Source organism: Natrix helvetica (assembly GCF_964273705.1).
Source record: "Natrix helvetica genome assembly, chromosome: 4".
NCBI classification, from domain to species: domain Eukaryota; kingdom Metazoa; phylum Chordata; class Lepidosauria; order Squamata; family Natricidae; genus Natrix; species Natrix helvetica.
Window position 1 is genome coordinate 168,095,754 of NC_138550.1, and position 15,840 is coordinate 168,111,593.

The 15,840-nt window shown below is 44.1% G+C and overlaps 1 protein-coding gene across 5 annotated transcripts in view; it reads right to left on the bottom strand.

The window, feature by feature from the left end:
* TSNARE1 (t-SNARE domain containing 1) overlaps positions 1 to 15,840 on the bottom strand; it is a 291,135-nt gene that overhangs the window by 160,063 nt on the left and 115,232 nt on the right. For all 5 annotated transcript variants that reach the window (XM_081951106.1, XM_081951107.1, XM_081951108.1 and 2 more), the window contains one exon: positions 9,469 to 9,559. In XM_081951106.1, the coding sequence (XP_081807232.1) occupies positions 9,469 to 9,559 (91 nt within the window). The remainder of the gene's footprint in view (positions 1 to 9,468; positions 9,560 to 15,840) is intronic.

Below are 15,840 nucleotides of genomic sequence, written 5' to 3' on the forward strand. Positions count from 1 at the left end.
CGACAGGTTTGTTTTGAAATTGATTTCCATTTGACAGATGTTTATGAAGCATCTTGAGATGTTTATGAAGCATCTTGAAGGGCCCTCCTGGGCCAAATCTTCCCTTATCCGCACTCTCATCAAACAAATGCTCATTATTGGTGAATAAGATTTGGTTAAGATTTCAGACTGTGCACTGTGTATTCTGTTTACAATACTGTGGGAAGATTAGAGAGGCACATTTTGTTCCCTTCTTCATCCAGGAAACCCTCAAGGGCATCTTAGTGTATGCCAACCACATATGTGACACAGGTTGTCAGTGAAATTGCCTGAATGGTGATCCCAGACCCAATACCCAGAATTACTGGACCAGCTGTTGCCAGATGACCGAAGGCATGACAAGCCCCTTCCCAAAACTAATGGAGAAGTTTCATTTACACAGAAGCTGGAGGTAAACATGGAGGCCAGAAGTCCTATCAAGAGGTTAGCTCACTTTGGGAAGAACGTTTGTGAACAAGACAAATCAAAGTTTTGACGGAGGATTACCAAAAAATACATCCCTATTTTTCTACTTGCATTTTTTTTTAACGTGCTTTCGAACTGCTATGCTGGCAGGAGCTGGGACAAGTAGCGGGAGCTCACTCCGTTACGCGGCGCTAGGGATTCGATCTGCCGAACAGCTGAACTTTCTGATCGAAAAGCTCAGCGTCTTAGCCACTGAGCCACCACGCCCCTGCAAGCAAGTTAGGCAACCACATAAACTTCCTTAAAAAGTAAAATAAATATATGAGCAAATGATGGGGGGCAGAAATAAGGATCCAATTCCAAAAAGATGGGGCAGTTGGCAACAAATTATTAATTCAATCTATAATAGAGTTCGGTAATGATTCTTTTGGCATTATTCCTTGGGAATAGGTCATCTCAGTGCTGAATTTAAGCTACAGGGATACGTTTCAAATTTCCACATTAGACCTATTAAACCGCAGTGGTCATCAATCTCAGCTTTTCTTCAACGCCCCCCCCCCCTCCCCAAATAACTTCTGGCCATTAACCATCGCAGCTAGCGAAGACATTAGGTACCGCCTAACAACATCCAGCTCGGCCAAGCTGAGAAATAGAAGTGCATAAAACATTTTATCTTGAAATACTCTTCATGCTAACCCTCGTGGCTTGCGCTAATGCCGTCAAACACACCTTGGTTTGCCGGCAAATCTGTTGACTTGAGCATAAAATGGACCCTCTCAAGCACTTTGGGAAACCGTCAAAACACAATTTACTTGAATCATTTCCACGATGCGCAAAACGGTCTATTTTCAGACCATAGTTTTGCCCTTGAAGTAGAACCGTCCAGAGTGTTTTGTAGATGTAAGGTTTTTTTTTTCAAACATTTTTTTTCATTTTCATACAAATAGCCACATGTATGCCATTACATAATCAACACTATTTTGTATTATTAAATGTTTACATCAATTCATCTTACCATCAACTCCCAAAAACAATTATTGGCTCTTCTGTTCTCCATATACCATATTTGTACCTTATCCATCACTTTCTTCTCCCTCCCCCCCCCACCTCCTTTCTTCCCTCTGTCATCCTTCTCTTCTCTACTTCCTCTTCCTCTCTCCTTTTTCCACTCCTTCTATCTCTCCTTCTCTTCCCACCACATCTACCCTCTCTCCCAACCCTCTCTTCTTCCTTTTACCTCTCTTCCACACTCTTCATCTCATTTACATGGTGTATTTCAGCATCTGAGCAGACTCCATTTAATGTTGATGGTGTTAGTAATTATATATATGTTGGTCTTGTTGTATTCAGGTCTTTTTCCATGTAAGATTGAGATTGTCTTGGCAACGTTTCGGCGAGGTCTCGCTCGCTGTCTTCAGGCTGGGTTTTGCGCTTAAAGAGTGGTCAGAGCTGCCGTCTTTCTATAAATCTTGGTGGGGGTGGGGTGGAGTGCTGGCTTTGTTTCAGTAAGTGGAATGATTGGTTGTGTGCTTGTATCATGATTGGTAGATTGGTGCTGATTGGTACTGGCTGTGTGTCCGTTGTTGTTTCGTGTTGTAACGGCCTGGGTGGTGGGTGGGGCTCGTTTGTTGACTAGGGCTAGTTTCCAGATGTCTGGTAGGCGGGAGGTATCGTCACGTTTATTCATGTTGTGGGGGTGTTTCTCTATTTTGATAGCTTCCATAATTATTCTCTTGTTGAAGTGTTCAGTTTTGGAGATTAACCTGGTTCCTTCAAAATCAATTTCATGTCCTGTAGCTTTAAGGTGCTGGAAAAGGGAGGAAGTTTTTTCTTTTTTTCTTACTGCGTTCTTGTGTTCTGCGATGCATGCATTTATTCTCCTGTTCGTTTGTCCTATGTATGTTGTAGGACAGATTTTGCATGGTATTTCGTAGACTCCTTGGTTTTCTAGCTGGATTTTGTCTTTGGGGTTTCTTAAGATGTTGGCTATTTGTCACCTCAAACTCAGCAACAAAATCCACCCAGCACTCTGGGACAAATCCAAACAACTAGCCCTCTGGAGAGCCCAAACAGAAACTTACTGAAACAAAGCCAGCACTCCACACACCCCCACCAAAGTTTATAGAAAGACAGCAGCTCCGACCACGCTTTAAACCCAAAACCCAGCCTGAAGATGGTGAGTGAGACCTCACTGAAACATTGCCAAGACAATCTCAATCTTATATGGGAAAAGACCTGAATACAACAAGACCAGCATACCTACACCTGTGAAAATCTAAACACACACACACACACACACACACACACACACACACACATTATATATATATATATATAAACAACAACAACAACACACACACACCCCAAAAAACCCTTATTTTCTGGCTGGTTACAATTTCCAGCTATTCTCATCATAATATTGTGTAGTTATACATCATTACATTCCCCAAATTTTTAGTTCTCTATAATCTCAATAGTTCCCATTATAAGTATATTTCAAGTTTCCCCTCCATTTTATCCATATCTTTACTTAGCTTAGTCTCTTTTGTAGAAGTAAGGCTTTGAAGGCATCATTTTATACATTCTTGTTGGGAAGCATGTCTCTTTGCCAATTGGTTTATTGAAGAAGTTCTCATCGATTTGATAGGACTAAGGGAGCAGATGGGGGGACTTGCAGCCAAGAAATTAAAAGAGGATTGCTCCTGGGGAGGAAAGCTATGGAAAATCTAGACAGCATCCTAAAAAGCAGAGACATCCCCCTGCCAACAAAAGTGCGTCTAGTTAAGGCTATGGTTTTCCCAGTTGCAATACATGGCTGTGAAAGTTGGATGAGCGCCAAAGAATGGAGGCCTTTGAACTCTGGTGCTGGAGAAGACTCCTGCATTGAGTCCCTTGGACTGCAAGGCCATCCAAACGGTCAGTCCTAGAGGAGATCAACCCTGGCTGATCTTTAGAAGGCCAGATCCTGAAGAGGAAACTCAAAGTCTTTGGCCACCTAATGAGAAGGAAGGAGGACTCCCTGGAGAAGAGCCTCATGCTGGGAACGATGGAGGGCAAAAGAAGAAGGGGACGGCAGAGAATGAGATGGCTGGATGGAGTCACCGAAGGAGTAGGCGTGAGCTTAAATGGACTCCAGAGGATGGTAGAGGTCAGGAAGGCCTGGAGGAACGTTGTCCAGGAGGTCACGATGGATCAGACACAACTTTGAAACTAATGACAACAAGGGGTTACATGACAGCAGTATTCCAGTATTTGAGGGGCTGCCACAAAGAAGAAGGGGTCAACCTATTTTCCAAAGCACCAGAAGGTAAGTCAAGAAGCAATGGATGGAAACTAATCAAGGGGAGAAGCAACTTAGAAAGAAGGAGAAACTTCCTGACAGTGAGAACAATTAACCAGTGGAACAGCTTGTCTCCAGAAGTTGTGGGTGCTCCAACACTTCAGCCACCTGTCTGAAAAGGCATAAGGTCTCCTGCTTGAGCAAGGGGTTGGACTAGATGACCTCCAAGGTCCTTTCCAACTCTCTTATTCTATGTCCTATGTTCTTAAAATTGCCTTGCCATCTCTCCAACTTTCTCCTTCCCGGTCTCTAGCTAACACGCCGGCAGTTTGAAAAACGAAAGGCGAGACGTTTTAAATAAGATATTGCCGAAATAGTTCAATCGCTGGAAGTAGGGTTTTTATCTCTATAAATCCATCTCGAGAAAATTTACATTGATGGAGGATTTGATAGGAGAATATTTTACTTATGTAAATCCATCTCGGGAAAGTATACATTGATAAAGAGGTTTGACACTAGAATATTTTACGATTGGTGAGAGGCCTGTAAGTATCCGTCAAACATGAGATATGCACCGTGGTGTAAATATTAGATTAGGAAGACTGTAAAAGGACACGAAATGCTAAATATATTTCAGGCATCTGATAAGGACAGTTCAGTCTATCTGCATTCACATTATCATTCCAATCGCAAAATCTTTACAAGCTTTGATATCGTCATGCATTTATAATATGTCTGTGAAGCTGGGCCACATTTAACTAACTTCCTTTGACCGGCTTTGCCTTTTTAAACAATCCTAAATTTGCACTTTAATTGAAACAGAAAAAGGAAAACAAAGCAGAAAATGACAATTAGTGGCCCAGAGAAAGATTTCAAGGACAACGCTAAGAATTTAAGTTGATGGTATAATTTCAAACGTTATTTATTATGCCCCAAAACTATTTCATTCGTTGTTCCATCAAATCTGAGATGTGCAAAATATACTTTGAATGTCAGGAATGTATTCAGAAAATCTCAAAACTGTGTCCCATGCATAATACCTTCATTAGTTTTTAAGGTATCACATGATTATTGATTATTTATGTTCTACTTTCATCTCATATCTTGCTGATTTAATCCTCAGAGGGGATTGCTGATAAATAAATGCTCCATTTCCTTCAAACTTGTAAAGGGCTAGTTGCAATTTCTTAAATCAAGTCTCAGAATGTTGCTAGAAGGAAAGAAAAGGAGGAGGAGAAAAGAACGAGGAGGGGGAAGAAGGAGACAAAGAGGAGCAGGAAGAGGAAGAAGAAGGAGAAGAAGAGAAGGAGAGGAAGAGGAGAAGGACTAGGAGGAGGAGAGGAAGAGGAAAGAGATAGATAGGAAGAAGAAGAGAAGAAGGAAGGAGGAGGAGAGGAAAAGGAGAAGCATAGGAAGAAGAGGAGGAGGAGTAAAATGGAAGGCGAGGAAGAGCAGGAGGAAGAAGGAGAAGGAGATGAAGAGAATGAGGAGGAGAATGCAGATGAAGATGAACAGGAGGAAGAGGATAGGAAGGGGAAGAGCAGGAGGAGGAAGGAGGAGGAGAGGAAAAGGAGGAAGGAGAAGGATGTAAAGAAGAGGAGATGAAAGGAGAAGAAAGAAGAGGAGGGAGAAGGAGAGGAAGAGAAGAAGGAGAATGAGGATGAAGGTGAACAGCAGAAAGAGGAGGAAGGAGGAGCAGGAGGGGAAGAAAGAGAAGGAGAGAAAGAAGAGGAGGAGAAGGAGAGGACAATGGAAAGTAAAGCACCAGAAAACCTCATGATGGAACTGTGTCTCATTTTGGACAACCACTCTTCCTTTTCCCCCCCACAAACAGCTGTTGTTATTATTTATTATTTAGTAAGGGCAGGAGGAGCAGCAGAAAAATAATTTGGGTTGCTGTCCAAATTCTCCTCTTGTAGTTTTGGCTTCTGTTGATGCTGACAAGTGCAAAAGCGTTATGGGGTCAGGAGGTGTTGCATTTTAGTCCTTTCTTTGTGTTTCTGTTTTCTGTGACTTCTGGCGGGCTTTGTAGCAGGACATGCTGGTTGTCTTCGTTGGCCTCCCAGCGGATCCAATTTGTCTCAGAAGAAGACTCTGGACACAACAGGGGGAAAAAACCAATTTCTTGCATCTTGATAAAAGGATTTTGAGATAAATCAGAAGCCTTTTCCTTTTGTTTCTCCTTCTGCTTTCATTTGGACATGTCTGCATGGGAAGAGCCGGAGAAGAGACGAAACCTTCTGAACTATACTTTCTGTTGGCACATTTTTGAAGATCATTGCAAGCTTCTTCTTCTTCTTCTTCTTCTTCTTCTTCTTCTTCTTCTTCTTCTTCTTCTTCTTCTTCTTCTTCTTCTTCTTCTTCCTCTACCCCCTCCTCCTGTTCCTCTTCTCAAAATGTGACCCATCCTCCTCCTCCTCCTCCTCCTCCTTCTCCTTCTCCTTCTCCTTCTTCTTTGCCCCAAGATCTTTTAGTTAGATGAATCGCTTCTTTAAGCTCTGATCAGGAAAGCTTCACTACAGTTTGGGAGAAAAGTAGGCTACAAGGTAGACGAGACAGCCAAGAAAATGTCTTATCAGAAGACATTTCTTCTAATAAGGGAGAAGATTTGTAGCTCAGGATGCCGATGTTTCATGACCCAACTAGGGAACATCATCAGTGCTAGAAGGGAGTGGAGAGGGAGGAGGACTGTGGGGTCCTTGCTGCTCTCTTAGCTTGGTTGCTTCCTTGCAAGCATTTTATTACCCAACTAGGTAACCTCATCAGTGCTAGAAGAGAGTGGAGAGGGAGGAGGAGAAGGACTGTGGGGTCCTTGGTGCTCTCTGAGCTTGGTTGTTTACTTGCAGACCTTTCATTACCAAACTAGATAACATCATCAGTGCTACAAAGGAATGAGTTTTGAGGAGAGGAGGAGGAGGAGGAGGAGGGGAGGAGGGAGAGGAGGAGGACGACTGTGGAGTCCTTGGTGCTCTCTGAGCTTGGTTGCTTCCTTGCAGGCATTTCATTACCCAACTAGGGAACATCATCCGGAAGTCCAGAAACGGACTCATTTCTGGCTTCCTGAGCGCAGGAGGGGGGGCAGTTTTCGCCCTCCCGGAGCCTCAAGGAAAGCCTCTGGAGCCAGGATGCAGGAGGCCGAGTAAGCCACACCCACTATGGCCACGTCCACCCAGTAACCGGGGGGGGGGGAGAAACGGTTGGTAAATTTTTTCAATCCCACCCCTGGCCATACCTGACTTGTGCCCACTGTTCTGCATTTCAGGGTGGGAGGAAGCTGGAGGCTTGGAAAGGCTTAGATATGAAAGCCAACGCTGGGGTTGTTTTGTGGCGCATGTTTTGGCGATAGCAAAGAGAGAGCCAATTCGCAAGAAACGTGTTCTGACCCCCCCGCTCTCGTATACCAAGTCACTCCGACACAAAGTCTCTTCAAGATGTTTATTGACATACAGGTTCCACCTTGGCAGCAATCCAGCCTGCCAAGGTCAAGATAGCACTCTGGGCAGCAATCCAGCTACAGTGACACCCCTTGGCAGCAATCCAGCTACCAAGCTCCAGATAACCACCTTAGCAGCACTCCTGCCTGCCAAGGTCCAGGGAACAGATTGGCAGCAATCCAGGTAAACCCTTTGGCAGCAATCCAGCCTGCCAAAGTACGACACAGTTCTGAGAGCTTCTCTAACTCCAATGATCAGTTGATTCCTGCAAAGGGTGTGCCCACAAGCAGTCCCTTTAGAGTCTGGAGAGGAGTCTAATTATCAGCAGCTGAGAGCAATTACCTCCTGTAATTGCTCAATTGCTCCTTACGCGGAAGCACGTCGGTAACGAGCATCTAATAGCTCACTGCTGATGTCTGACTCACTGTCCCGTGACTCCTCTCCACTGCTCCAAGGCATGACATCAGGAGCCCCCTTCCTTTGGCTTTCACCACTGCTCCATGCCTCAGGCGCCTCCTGGTAGCCAACCAGCCTCTCTGCGCCCTGCTCAGAGTCGGAACCCTGTCCAGGGTCCTCCACATCCTCCTGAGCCGACTCCGAGGGACCCTCGCTGTCGGAGTCTGGTGGCAACTCCAACGGCTCCTGCTGGGCCACAACAGAAACGTGTCTTGATTTGCGTGCTGCACCCTGAAAGTTCACCGAAGCTCTTCGGACAGATGGAGTTTGTGTGTCAATTATCTTTTTTGTTTTGTTTTGTTTTCCTTGTCAGTACAGGTAGCTCTCGCCGTTAGAAATAAAACACCAGATCGCACTGGTTCACAAGCAAAGGATGAACATGAGCTGAGTATGGAGAAGGAAGGACATCAGCCCAGGAACCAAAGGTACAGGTTATGCCATGTTCCCCGTAGCAATAGCACTCAGCCTTATATACCGCTTCACACCACTCTCTAAGCGGTTTACAGAGTCAGCCTATTGCACCTCAACAATCTGGCTCCTCATTTTACCCACCTCGGAAGGATGGAGTCAAACTTGAGCCGGTCAGCATCGAATTGCTGGCAGCCAGTAGAGTCAGCCTGCAATGCTGCATTCTAACCACTGGGCCACCATGGTGCTGGCTCTTTCCTTCCTCCCTTCTTCCCTCCCTCCCTCCCTCCCTCCCTCCCTCCCTCCCTTCCTTCCTTCCTGTCTCCATCCCTCTTCCCCATCCTTCCCTCCTTCCTTCTGCCCTCTCTCCCCCACTCTTACCCTTCTTTCCTTCCTCCCTCCCTCCCACGCTCCTTCCTTCCTCCCTCTTGCCCTTCTAAGCACTAGCACTTAGACTTCTATACCACGTTACAGTGGTGGGGTGAGATAGGGTTGGGTAAGGTAAGGTAAATTAAGTTAAGGTAAGGTAGAGGAGAAGGGAAGGGAAGGGAAGAGAGAAATTAAGAATAGAATAGAATGGGATGGGATGGAGAATAGAATAGAATAGAATAGAATGGGATGGGATGGAGAATAGAATAGAATAGAATAGAATAGAATAGAATAGAATAGAATAGAATGGGATGGGATGGGATGGGATGGGATGGGATGGGATGGAGAATAGAATAGAATAGGATAGGATGGGATGGAGAATAGGATAGGATAGGATAGGATGGGATGGGATGGGATGGGATGGGATAGGATGGGATGGGATGGAGAATAGAATAGAATAGAATGGGATGGAGAATAGAATAGAATAGAATAGAATGGGATGGGATGGGATGGAGAATAGAATAGAATAGGATAGGATAGGATGGGATGGAGAATAGGATAGGATAGGATGGGATGGGATGGGATGGGATGGGATGGGATGAGATGAGATGGAGAATAGAATAGAATGGAATGGGAGGGGATGGGATGGAAAATAGAATAGAACAGAGAATAGAATAGAACAGAACATTTTTAATTAGCCAAGTGTGATCGGCCACATACAAGGAATTTGTCCCCAGTGCATAAGCTCGCAGTGTACATACAAACAAAAGTATACATGCGTCATACATCATAAATCATAAGATACAAACAGCAAGTGATAAATCTTAACATACCAATAGCAGAAGGTACTACGAAAGCTGAGAAGGTGAGAAAGCTGAGAAGATGAGAAGGATAATAGCAACAGAGCCCTACTACGTGAGTAAATATCTTTTAGGCATAACACAGTGCCATGGGAGTTTAGCAGAGTCATGGCATGGGGAAGACCCCCTAGTGTAGCTTCTCTACACTTAGCTTAGCACAGCTTATAAACTCCAAGACTGAATTCTCTTGAAGTCACTTGAGAGTCTCAAAACTCACCCTGGAAGAGCTTCTGATACCCTCGGACAGCTGTCGGATGGCACCTGTGCACGTTGTGATGGTTTTGTTGGTCTCTTGTTGAGTTGTGTGGCTGCAACAAAAGCAAAGAAAGAAAGAGAGAGAGGTAAACCTGTATAGAAGAGAGCCCCATAGAGTCCAGCTCAATTCCAGAGAAATGCTTAGAGTACTTTTAGGAACATTTTGACCTCCAGCCATATCCCATCCTCTCCGTCTTCCAGTGAAAGCTCTCCCCCCCCCCCAATGCTATTTTAACGATTCTAAAAGCCCAGAGAGAGCTTCGCTCATAAAAGAAAAGCAGGGCTTTCAGATTTCAATCTTGGAAGAACCTATTTCTATCCATGGGCTACATTTTTCAGGTCCTTCTGCTCCTACTTAACATTGAAACTCAGGGAAAAGGGAAGAATGGATACTGATTGTGAAAAGGCGATAGGAGGTAGCAGCACTTAGCTGAGGTTGTGGCTGAGCTCAGAACACTGAAGTGGCCTGGACAAGGGCAGAAAACCAACAGGTCAAGTGGGAGCAGAAAGCTGAAGAAATATGGATGGCAAACCATCTTATTTTGAGCCAAAAAAAGAGTAATATAGATATATCGTAACAGCAAGGACAATTAAACAGTGGAACAGCTGCCCTTCAGAAATTGTGGGTGTTCCATCACTGGAGGTTTTTAAGAAGAGACTAGACCAGGGATGGCAAACATTTTCGGGACCAAATGCCCAAACTGAAACACAAGCTTGCCAGAGCACCAGTGCTCTGGGATGTGCAAAGACCAGCGGGCCAGCATGCATGCACATGCCGGAAGCCAGAAGAGCAGCTGGTGATGGCACGCATGCCCACAGAGAGGGCTCTGCATGCCACCTCTGACATGTGTGCCATAGGTTCGCCATCATGGGACTAGGCATTCACTTGTCTGAAATGGTATAGGTTCTCCTGCTTGAGCAGGGGGCTGCACTAGAAGACCTCCAAGGTCCCTTCCAACTCCGTTATTCTGCTATTCTATTAAATAAATATATAAGTAAGTAGAATATAATAAAGTAGGGCAGGGTAGGGTAGGGTACGATAGAATTGAATAGAATAGAATTCTTTATTGGCCAAGTGTGATTGGACACACAATGAATTTGTCTTTGGTGCATAAGGTAAGATATAAGACAAGATATATTTGTCACGAATCATAAGGTATAACACTTAATGATAGTCATAGGATACAAATAAGCAATCAGGAAACAATCAATATCAATATAAATCATAAGGATACAAGCAACAAAGTTACAGTCCTGCAGTCATAAGTGGGAGGAGATGGGTGATAGAAGAGAATTAGAACAGAAATAGAACAGGAATAGAATAGAATAGAATAGAACAGAATAGAATAGAATAGAATAGAATAACCAAGTTGGAAGGAACCTTGGAGGTCTCCTAGTCCAACCCCCTGCTTAGCAGCCTATACCATTCCAGATAAATAACAGAGTAGAGTAGAGTAGAGTAGAGTAGAGTAGAATTTCAGATAAATGGTTGTCCAACATCTTCTTAAGAACTTCCAGTGTTGGATCATTTATAACTTCTGGAGGCAAGTTGTTCCATTAGTTCATTGTTCAGGCACTCTTCAATCTTTGTCCATTTTTTTCAGGTCTCTTTTGAAAGGAAAGGAGAGGTTAAGGGCCTCTGTCTATCTTACCATCTTCTGCAAGCGTCAAGTCCATCTTTATCTTCTTCCTTTTTTTAAAACCACTGACGTAGCCAACAAATGACTTTTCTTTTGTGCCTTTCAATTATTCCTGCAGAATTCGGTTCCTTTCACGCTTTGGCCATTCTCGCTTTCTTTCCCCAATATTTTCTCTCAGTGGATAAACTTCCTCTGTGATGACACCTATCATCCATTTCCTCGCATGGCCTTTCAAATTTGGAGCTCAAGAAAACAACTTTCTTACGGAGACATAATGGTTTTCTAAATCACCCCACAAACCAGGTTACAAATGGGTTTGAAATTCACCCCGGAGAGCTGTTTTGATGGAGGACTTATTTCTTTGTCCCTGCATTTTATGCTCTGAAGGAGACACAATTTAACTACCCAAAGATATGACACCCAACGACACCCTTCCATTGTGCATTCACTTCTGCTGCCTCACAAACTTTTCCACTCTTGTCAACAGTGGTTGTGTTGCAGGCCAAAGAGATTGCCTGGTTTGGTGCAACCTGCAAAAGCATGTAGAATTCTTTATTGGCCAAGTGTGATTGGACACACAAGGAATTTTTCTTTGGTGCCTATCCTCTCAGTGTACATAAAAAGACAAGATACGTTTGTCAAGAATCATAAGGTACAACACTTAATGATAGTCATACGGTAGAAATAAGCAATCAGGAAACAATCAATATCAATATAAATCACAAGGATACAAGCAACAAAGTTACAGTCCTGCAGTCATAAGTGGGAGGAGATGGGTGATAGGAATGATGAGAAGATTCATAGTAATAGTAATGCAGCCTTAGTCAATAGTTGAGAGTGTTGAGGAAATTATTTGTTTAGCAGTGTGATGGCGTTTGGGGAAAAAAAAAACTCTTCTTGTGTCTTGGTGTTCAGTGTCTTATAGCGTCATTTTGAAAGTAGGAATTGAAACCATTTATGTCCAGATGAAACTACAATCAGGAAAATACTCGAATGCGCCGAAATGGATAAAATGACAATAGAACTAAAAGAAAGAGAAGAATCGGACTTCTATAAAGTATGGAATAAAATGTACAAGTGGCTAGAAAACGGAAGCCAAGACAGAAAATAGAGAATACAAATATATGGAGATATAAATAATGAATACTATTATAAGTGTTAATACTATGTTTGTTAAATTATAGGACAAGGTTATAGTGAGAGGAAGGCAATGCAGAAGGGAGAATTATAAAAACTAAGAAGGAAAGCCGATAGAGAAAGCTGTAAAATTACTGTATATTGTTAAAATTACTGTATTTGTTCTGTCTTATTGTGAGTTTTTTTTGCTGTCTCTTCCCTATTGTTTTTAAAGATCAAAACATTTAATAACAATTATTTATTTTAAAAAAACCAAAGAAACCATTTCATTCTAGCACTGATGATATTACCTGGTTGGGTAATGAGATGTCTGCAAAAACAACAACAACCAACTCACTTTCCAACCGTCTTGCTTAGCGATGGAAATCCTGCTCCCAATTGTCATCATAAGGTGAGGACTTTCTATAAGTTTTTATTATTATTATTATTATTATTATTATTATTATTATTATTATTATTATTATTATTATTATTATTATTATTATTTAAAAATAGACTTCTTCTACAGGTTGTGGTCTGTCAGCCACCGGCCGCTCCAACAGCCGAATCAGAGGAGGAGGAGGCGAGGGACTCAGGGTCAACATCAAGGCAACCTGCGAGCTCCGAGGGGAAAGAGGGAATGAAGCCGTCAGAGAAAGATACAGAGCCTGGGCTGTCCCTCAGTCTTCAGTTGGTGAGTCAACAGCCCCCCAGGTCTGGAGGTGACTGATGAGGAAGAGGAGGAACAGCTGTGGTCCAGTGCCTGACGCGTGGATACACAGAAGGCAGAGGAGAGGAGAGCAGTGGAAATCTATGGGCTGGTCCTTGGGACAGAAAAGCCAGCGCTGCTACTGAAGGCCCACCCTAGCTCTGGGGATAAAAGGCAGGGGGTGGAGATGAATAGATATGGCAGAGGAGAGGAGAGCAGTGGAAATCTATGGGCTGGTCCTTGGGACAGAAAAGCCACCGCTGCTACTGAAGGCCCAGCCTAGCTCTGGGGATAAAAGGCAGGGGGCGGAGATGAATAGATGTGGCAGACAACTATTCCTCTCCCTGCCGAACAGACTTCTTAGCCTGCGGAGAGAGAGAAACTTTTTGCTGGGGCTGCCGGCGCTCCTAATAAAGGAATCTTTTTCACTTCAGAGGGTTTGTCGTGTTTGGGGAGCTGGGTCATAACACTACATAAAGTAACCTTCTAAACTGCTGATTATTCCCAAATATGCCCGATGCAGAGGTGGATTCCTACTGGTTCGGTCTGGTTCGACAAAGTAGGCTGTAACTTGGCTTGCCATGCTCCCGAACGGGTTCTGTTGTCGGTGCCACCATCTTGGTTTTTTATTCTGAGCATGTGCCGAAAAATCTTCATTGCAAAAATGGATTTCTTTTTCCTTTTCTAATGTTCTGTGCATGGGCATACTTTTTTAGTTACAAATGTGCAGGCCCGATGTGGAACAAGCCACCCTTATCAAAATCTCATTGTTGTTTTACCTCCAACAAAGAAATAATAATAATAATAATAATAATAATAATAATAATAATAATAATAATAATAATCGAAACATTGAGATGCTGAGTTGTACGTGGGTCTTAAATCAAATTCCGTTTGGCTCTCGAATGGCTCCTATTGGGGAATTTTTGTTCACCGTAGCAATGTTGGACTTCCTTCCCTGATTTTAGTTTCCCAGACTAATAAGCGTATCAAAATGCAGCTTTCCTCGGATGGCGAGGAAGCCATTTTTAGGCTGGGGGGAGAAAAATGTGCATTCAAAGCTGCATATTGTAGAGAAAAGTGGTTTTTTTAAAAAAAAAGGGGGGGGGAAATGGAATTATTAGCTTTCAGGATCTACAATTTCCATATTTTTTCTTTTCTTCCCCTCCAGAAATAATCTGCGGATAAGCAGTGATAAGACATGATCATAAATCAGGGTGAATACCCAGGAGGTTCTATGCACAACTCCGACTCAAGACAAAAATCTTGATAAAACTATAGAGTAAGTTGGTTGAGAAATTAAAAGTAAAATTGAGAAATAGAATAGAATAACAAGAATTGGAAGGGACCTTGGAGGTCTTCTAGTCCAACCCCCTGCCTAGGCAGGAAACCTTATACCATTTCAGACAAATGGTTGTCCAACACCTTCTAAAAAATCTCCAGTGTTGGAGCGTTCACAACTTCTGGAGGCAAGTTGTTCCACTGATTAATTGTTCTATTTTAATTAATTAAAATTATCTGCTTGGAAGGAGTTTCTCAAGGAAGGAAACAGATACAGGGAGTTCTAAACAACAAGTTTGTTTAGTGTTTGTTCGAAGTCACAACAGCGCTGAAAAAAAGAGACTTATGACTGTTATTTCACACTTACAACGGCTGCTGCATCCCCCACCTGATCCCAATCCAGATGCTTGGCGACTGGCTCACGCTTATGACCATCGTACATCCCCTTTCGCGACCAAGCCTGACAAGCCAAGTCGATGGGAAAGCCAGACTGGCTTGGCCACCATGCTCCTAACTTAACTGGGGAGTACATGGCTCAGAACCATCCCCAGACCAAAAGGGGAGGCGTCACATGCCAACGTCAGCAGCAGCTTCTCACGGTACTGTACTAAGACAGCCGCTGACGTAAGCATGGCTTTCACAGCCACGAACGCATGTGCCTTGCGGCTGCACCAGCACCAGACCATGGATCGGTTGAGCAACTGATGCAGCGGCTTGGCTAGTGATGCCTTATGAGGAAGGAAAGGCGCATAAAAATTCAGAAGGCCGAGGAACGCCTGCAGCTCCACCTTAGAGGCGGGCTTGGGGCGTTCCAGATAGCAGCAACTTTGGAGGGGGTAGGGTGGATGCCCTGGGCATCTATTAAGAAACCCAGGAACTTCAAATGAACATTTGCTGCACTTTAATTTTAAGCCCGTGCCCCTGAAACGCTTGAGGACCTTCCGGAGGACTTTGTTGAGTCCTGAGCGACTGCAGGCAGCGATCAGGATGTCATCGAAGTAGGGTACTACGCCTAGGAGCCCATGGAGCATGTGCTCCATGAGGCTTTGGAAGATCCCCGGGGCAACGGAAACGCTGAATTGAAGCCGGTGGCAACGGAAACCCGCTCGGTGGGTGATGATGGTCTGGGCAGTGGCGGCCTCATCATCCAACGGGAGCTGTTGGTAGGCCTGCGCCATATCCAGTTTGGGAAATATGCAGCCCTGCCCCAAGGAATGGACCAGGTGCTGCACAACAGGGACTGGGTAAGGGTTTGCCTGGAGGCCGAGGTTGATGGTCGACTTATAGTTGGTGCAGATCCTGATAGACCCGTCGGCCTTAATGGGGACCATTATGGGGGTCTCCCATTTGGACTGGTCGATGGGCTCCAAGACTCCCTGGGCCAACAGCTTGTCTAACTCGGCATCAACTTCCAGCCTCAAGACAAAAGGCACCCTGCGAGCCTTGAGTCTTATAGGGGCAACCTGGGGGGGGGGGGTCCAAATTCAAAGAGATTGGGGTATCTCCTTATATTCCCCCAACTTACCGTCGAAGACATCAGCGAATGACGTCCTCAACGGTAAGTGGAGCGGCCGAGGCTTGATGCACC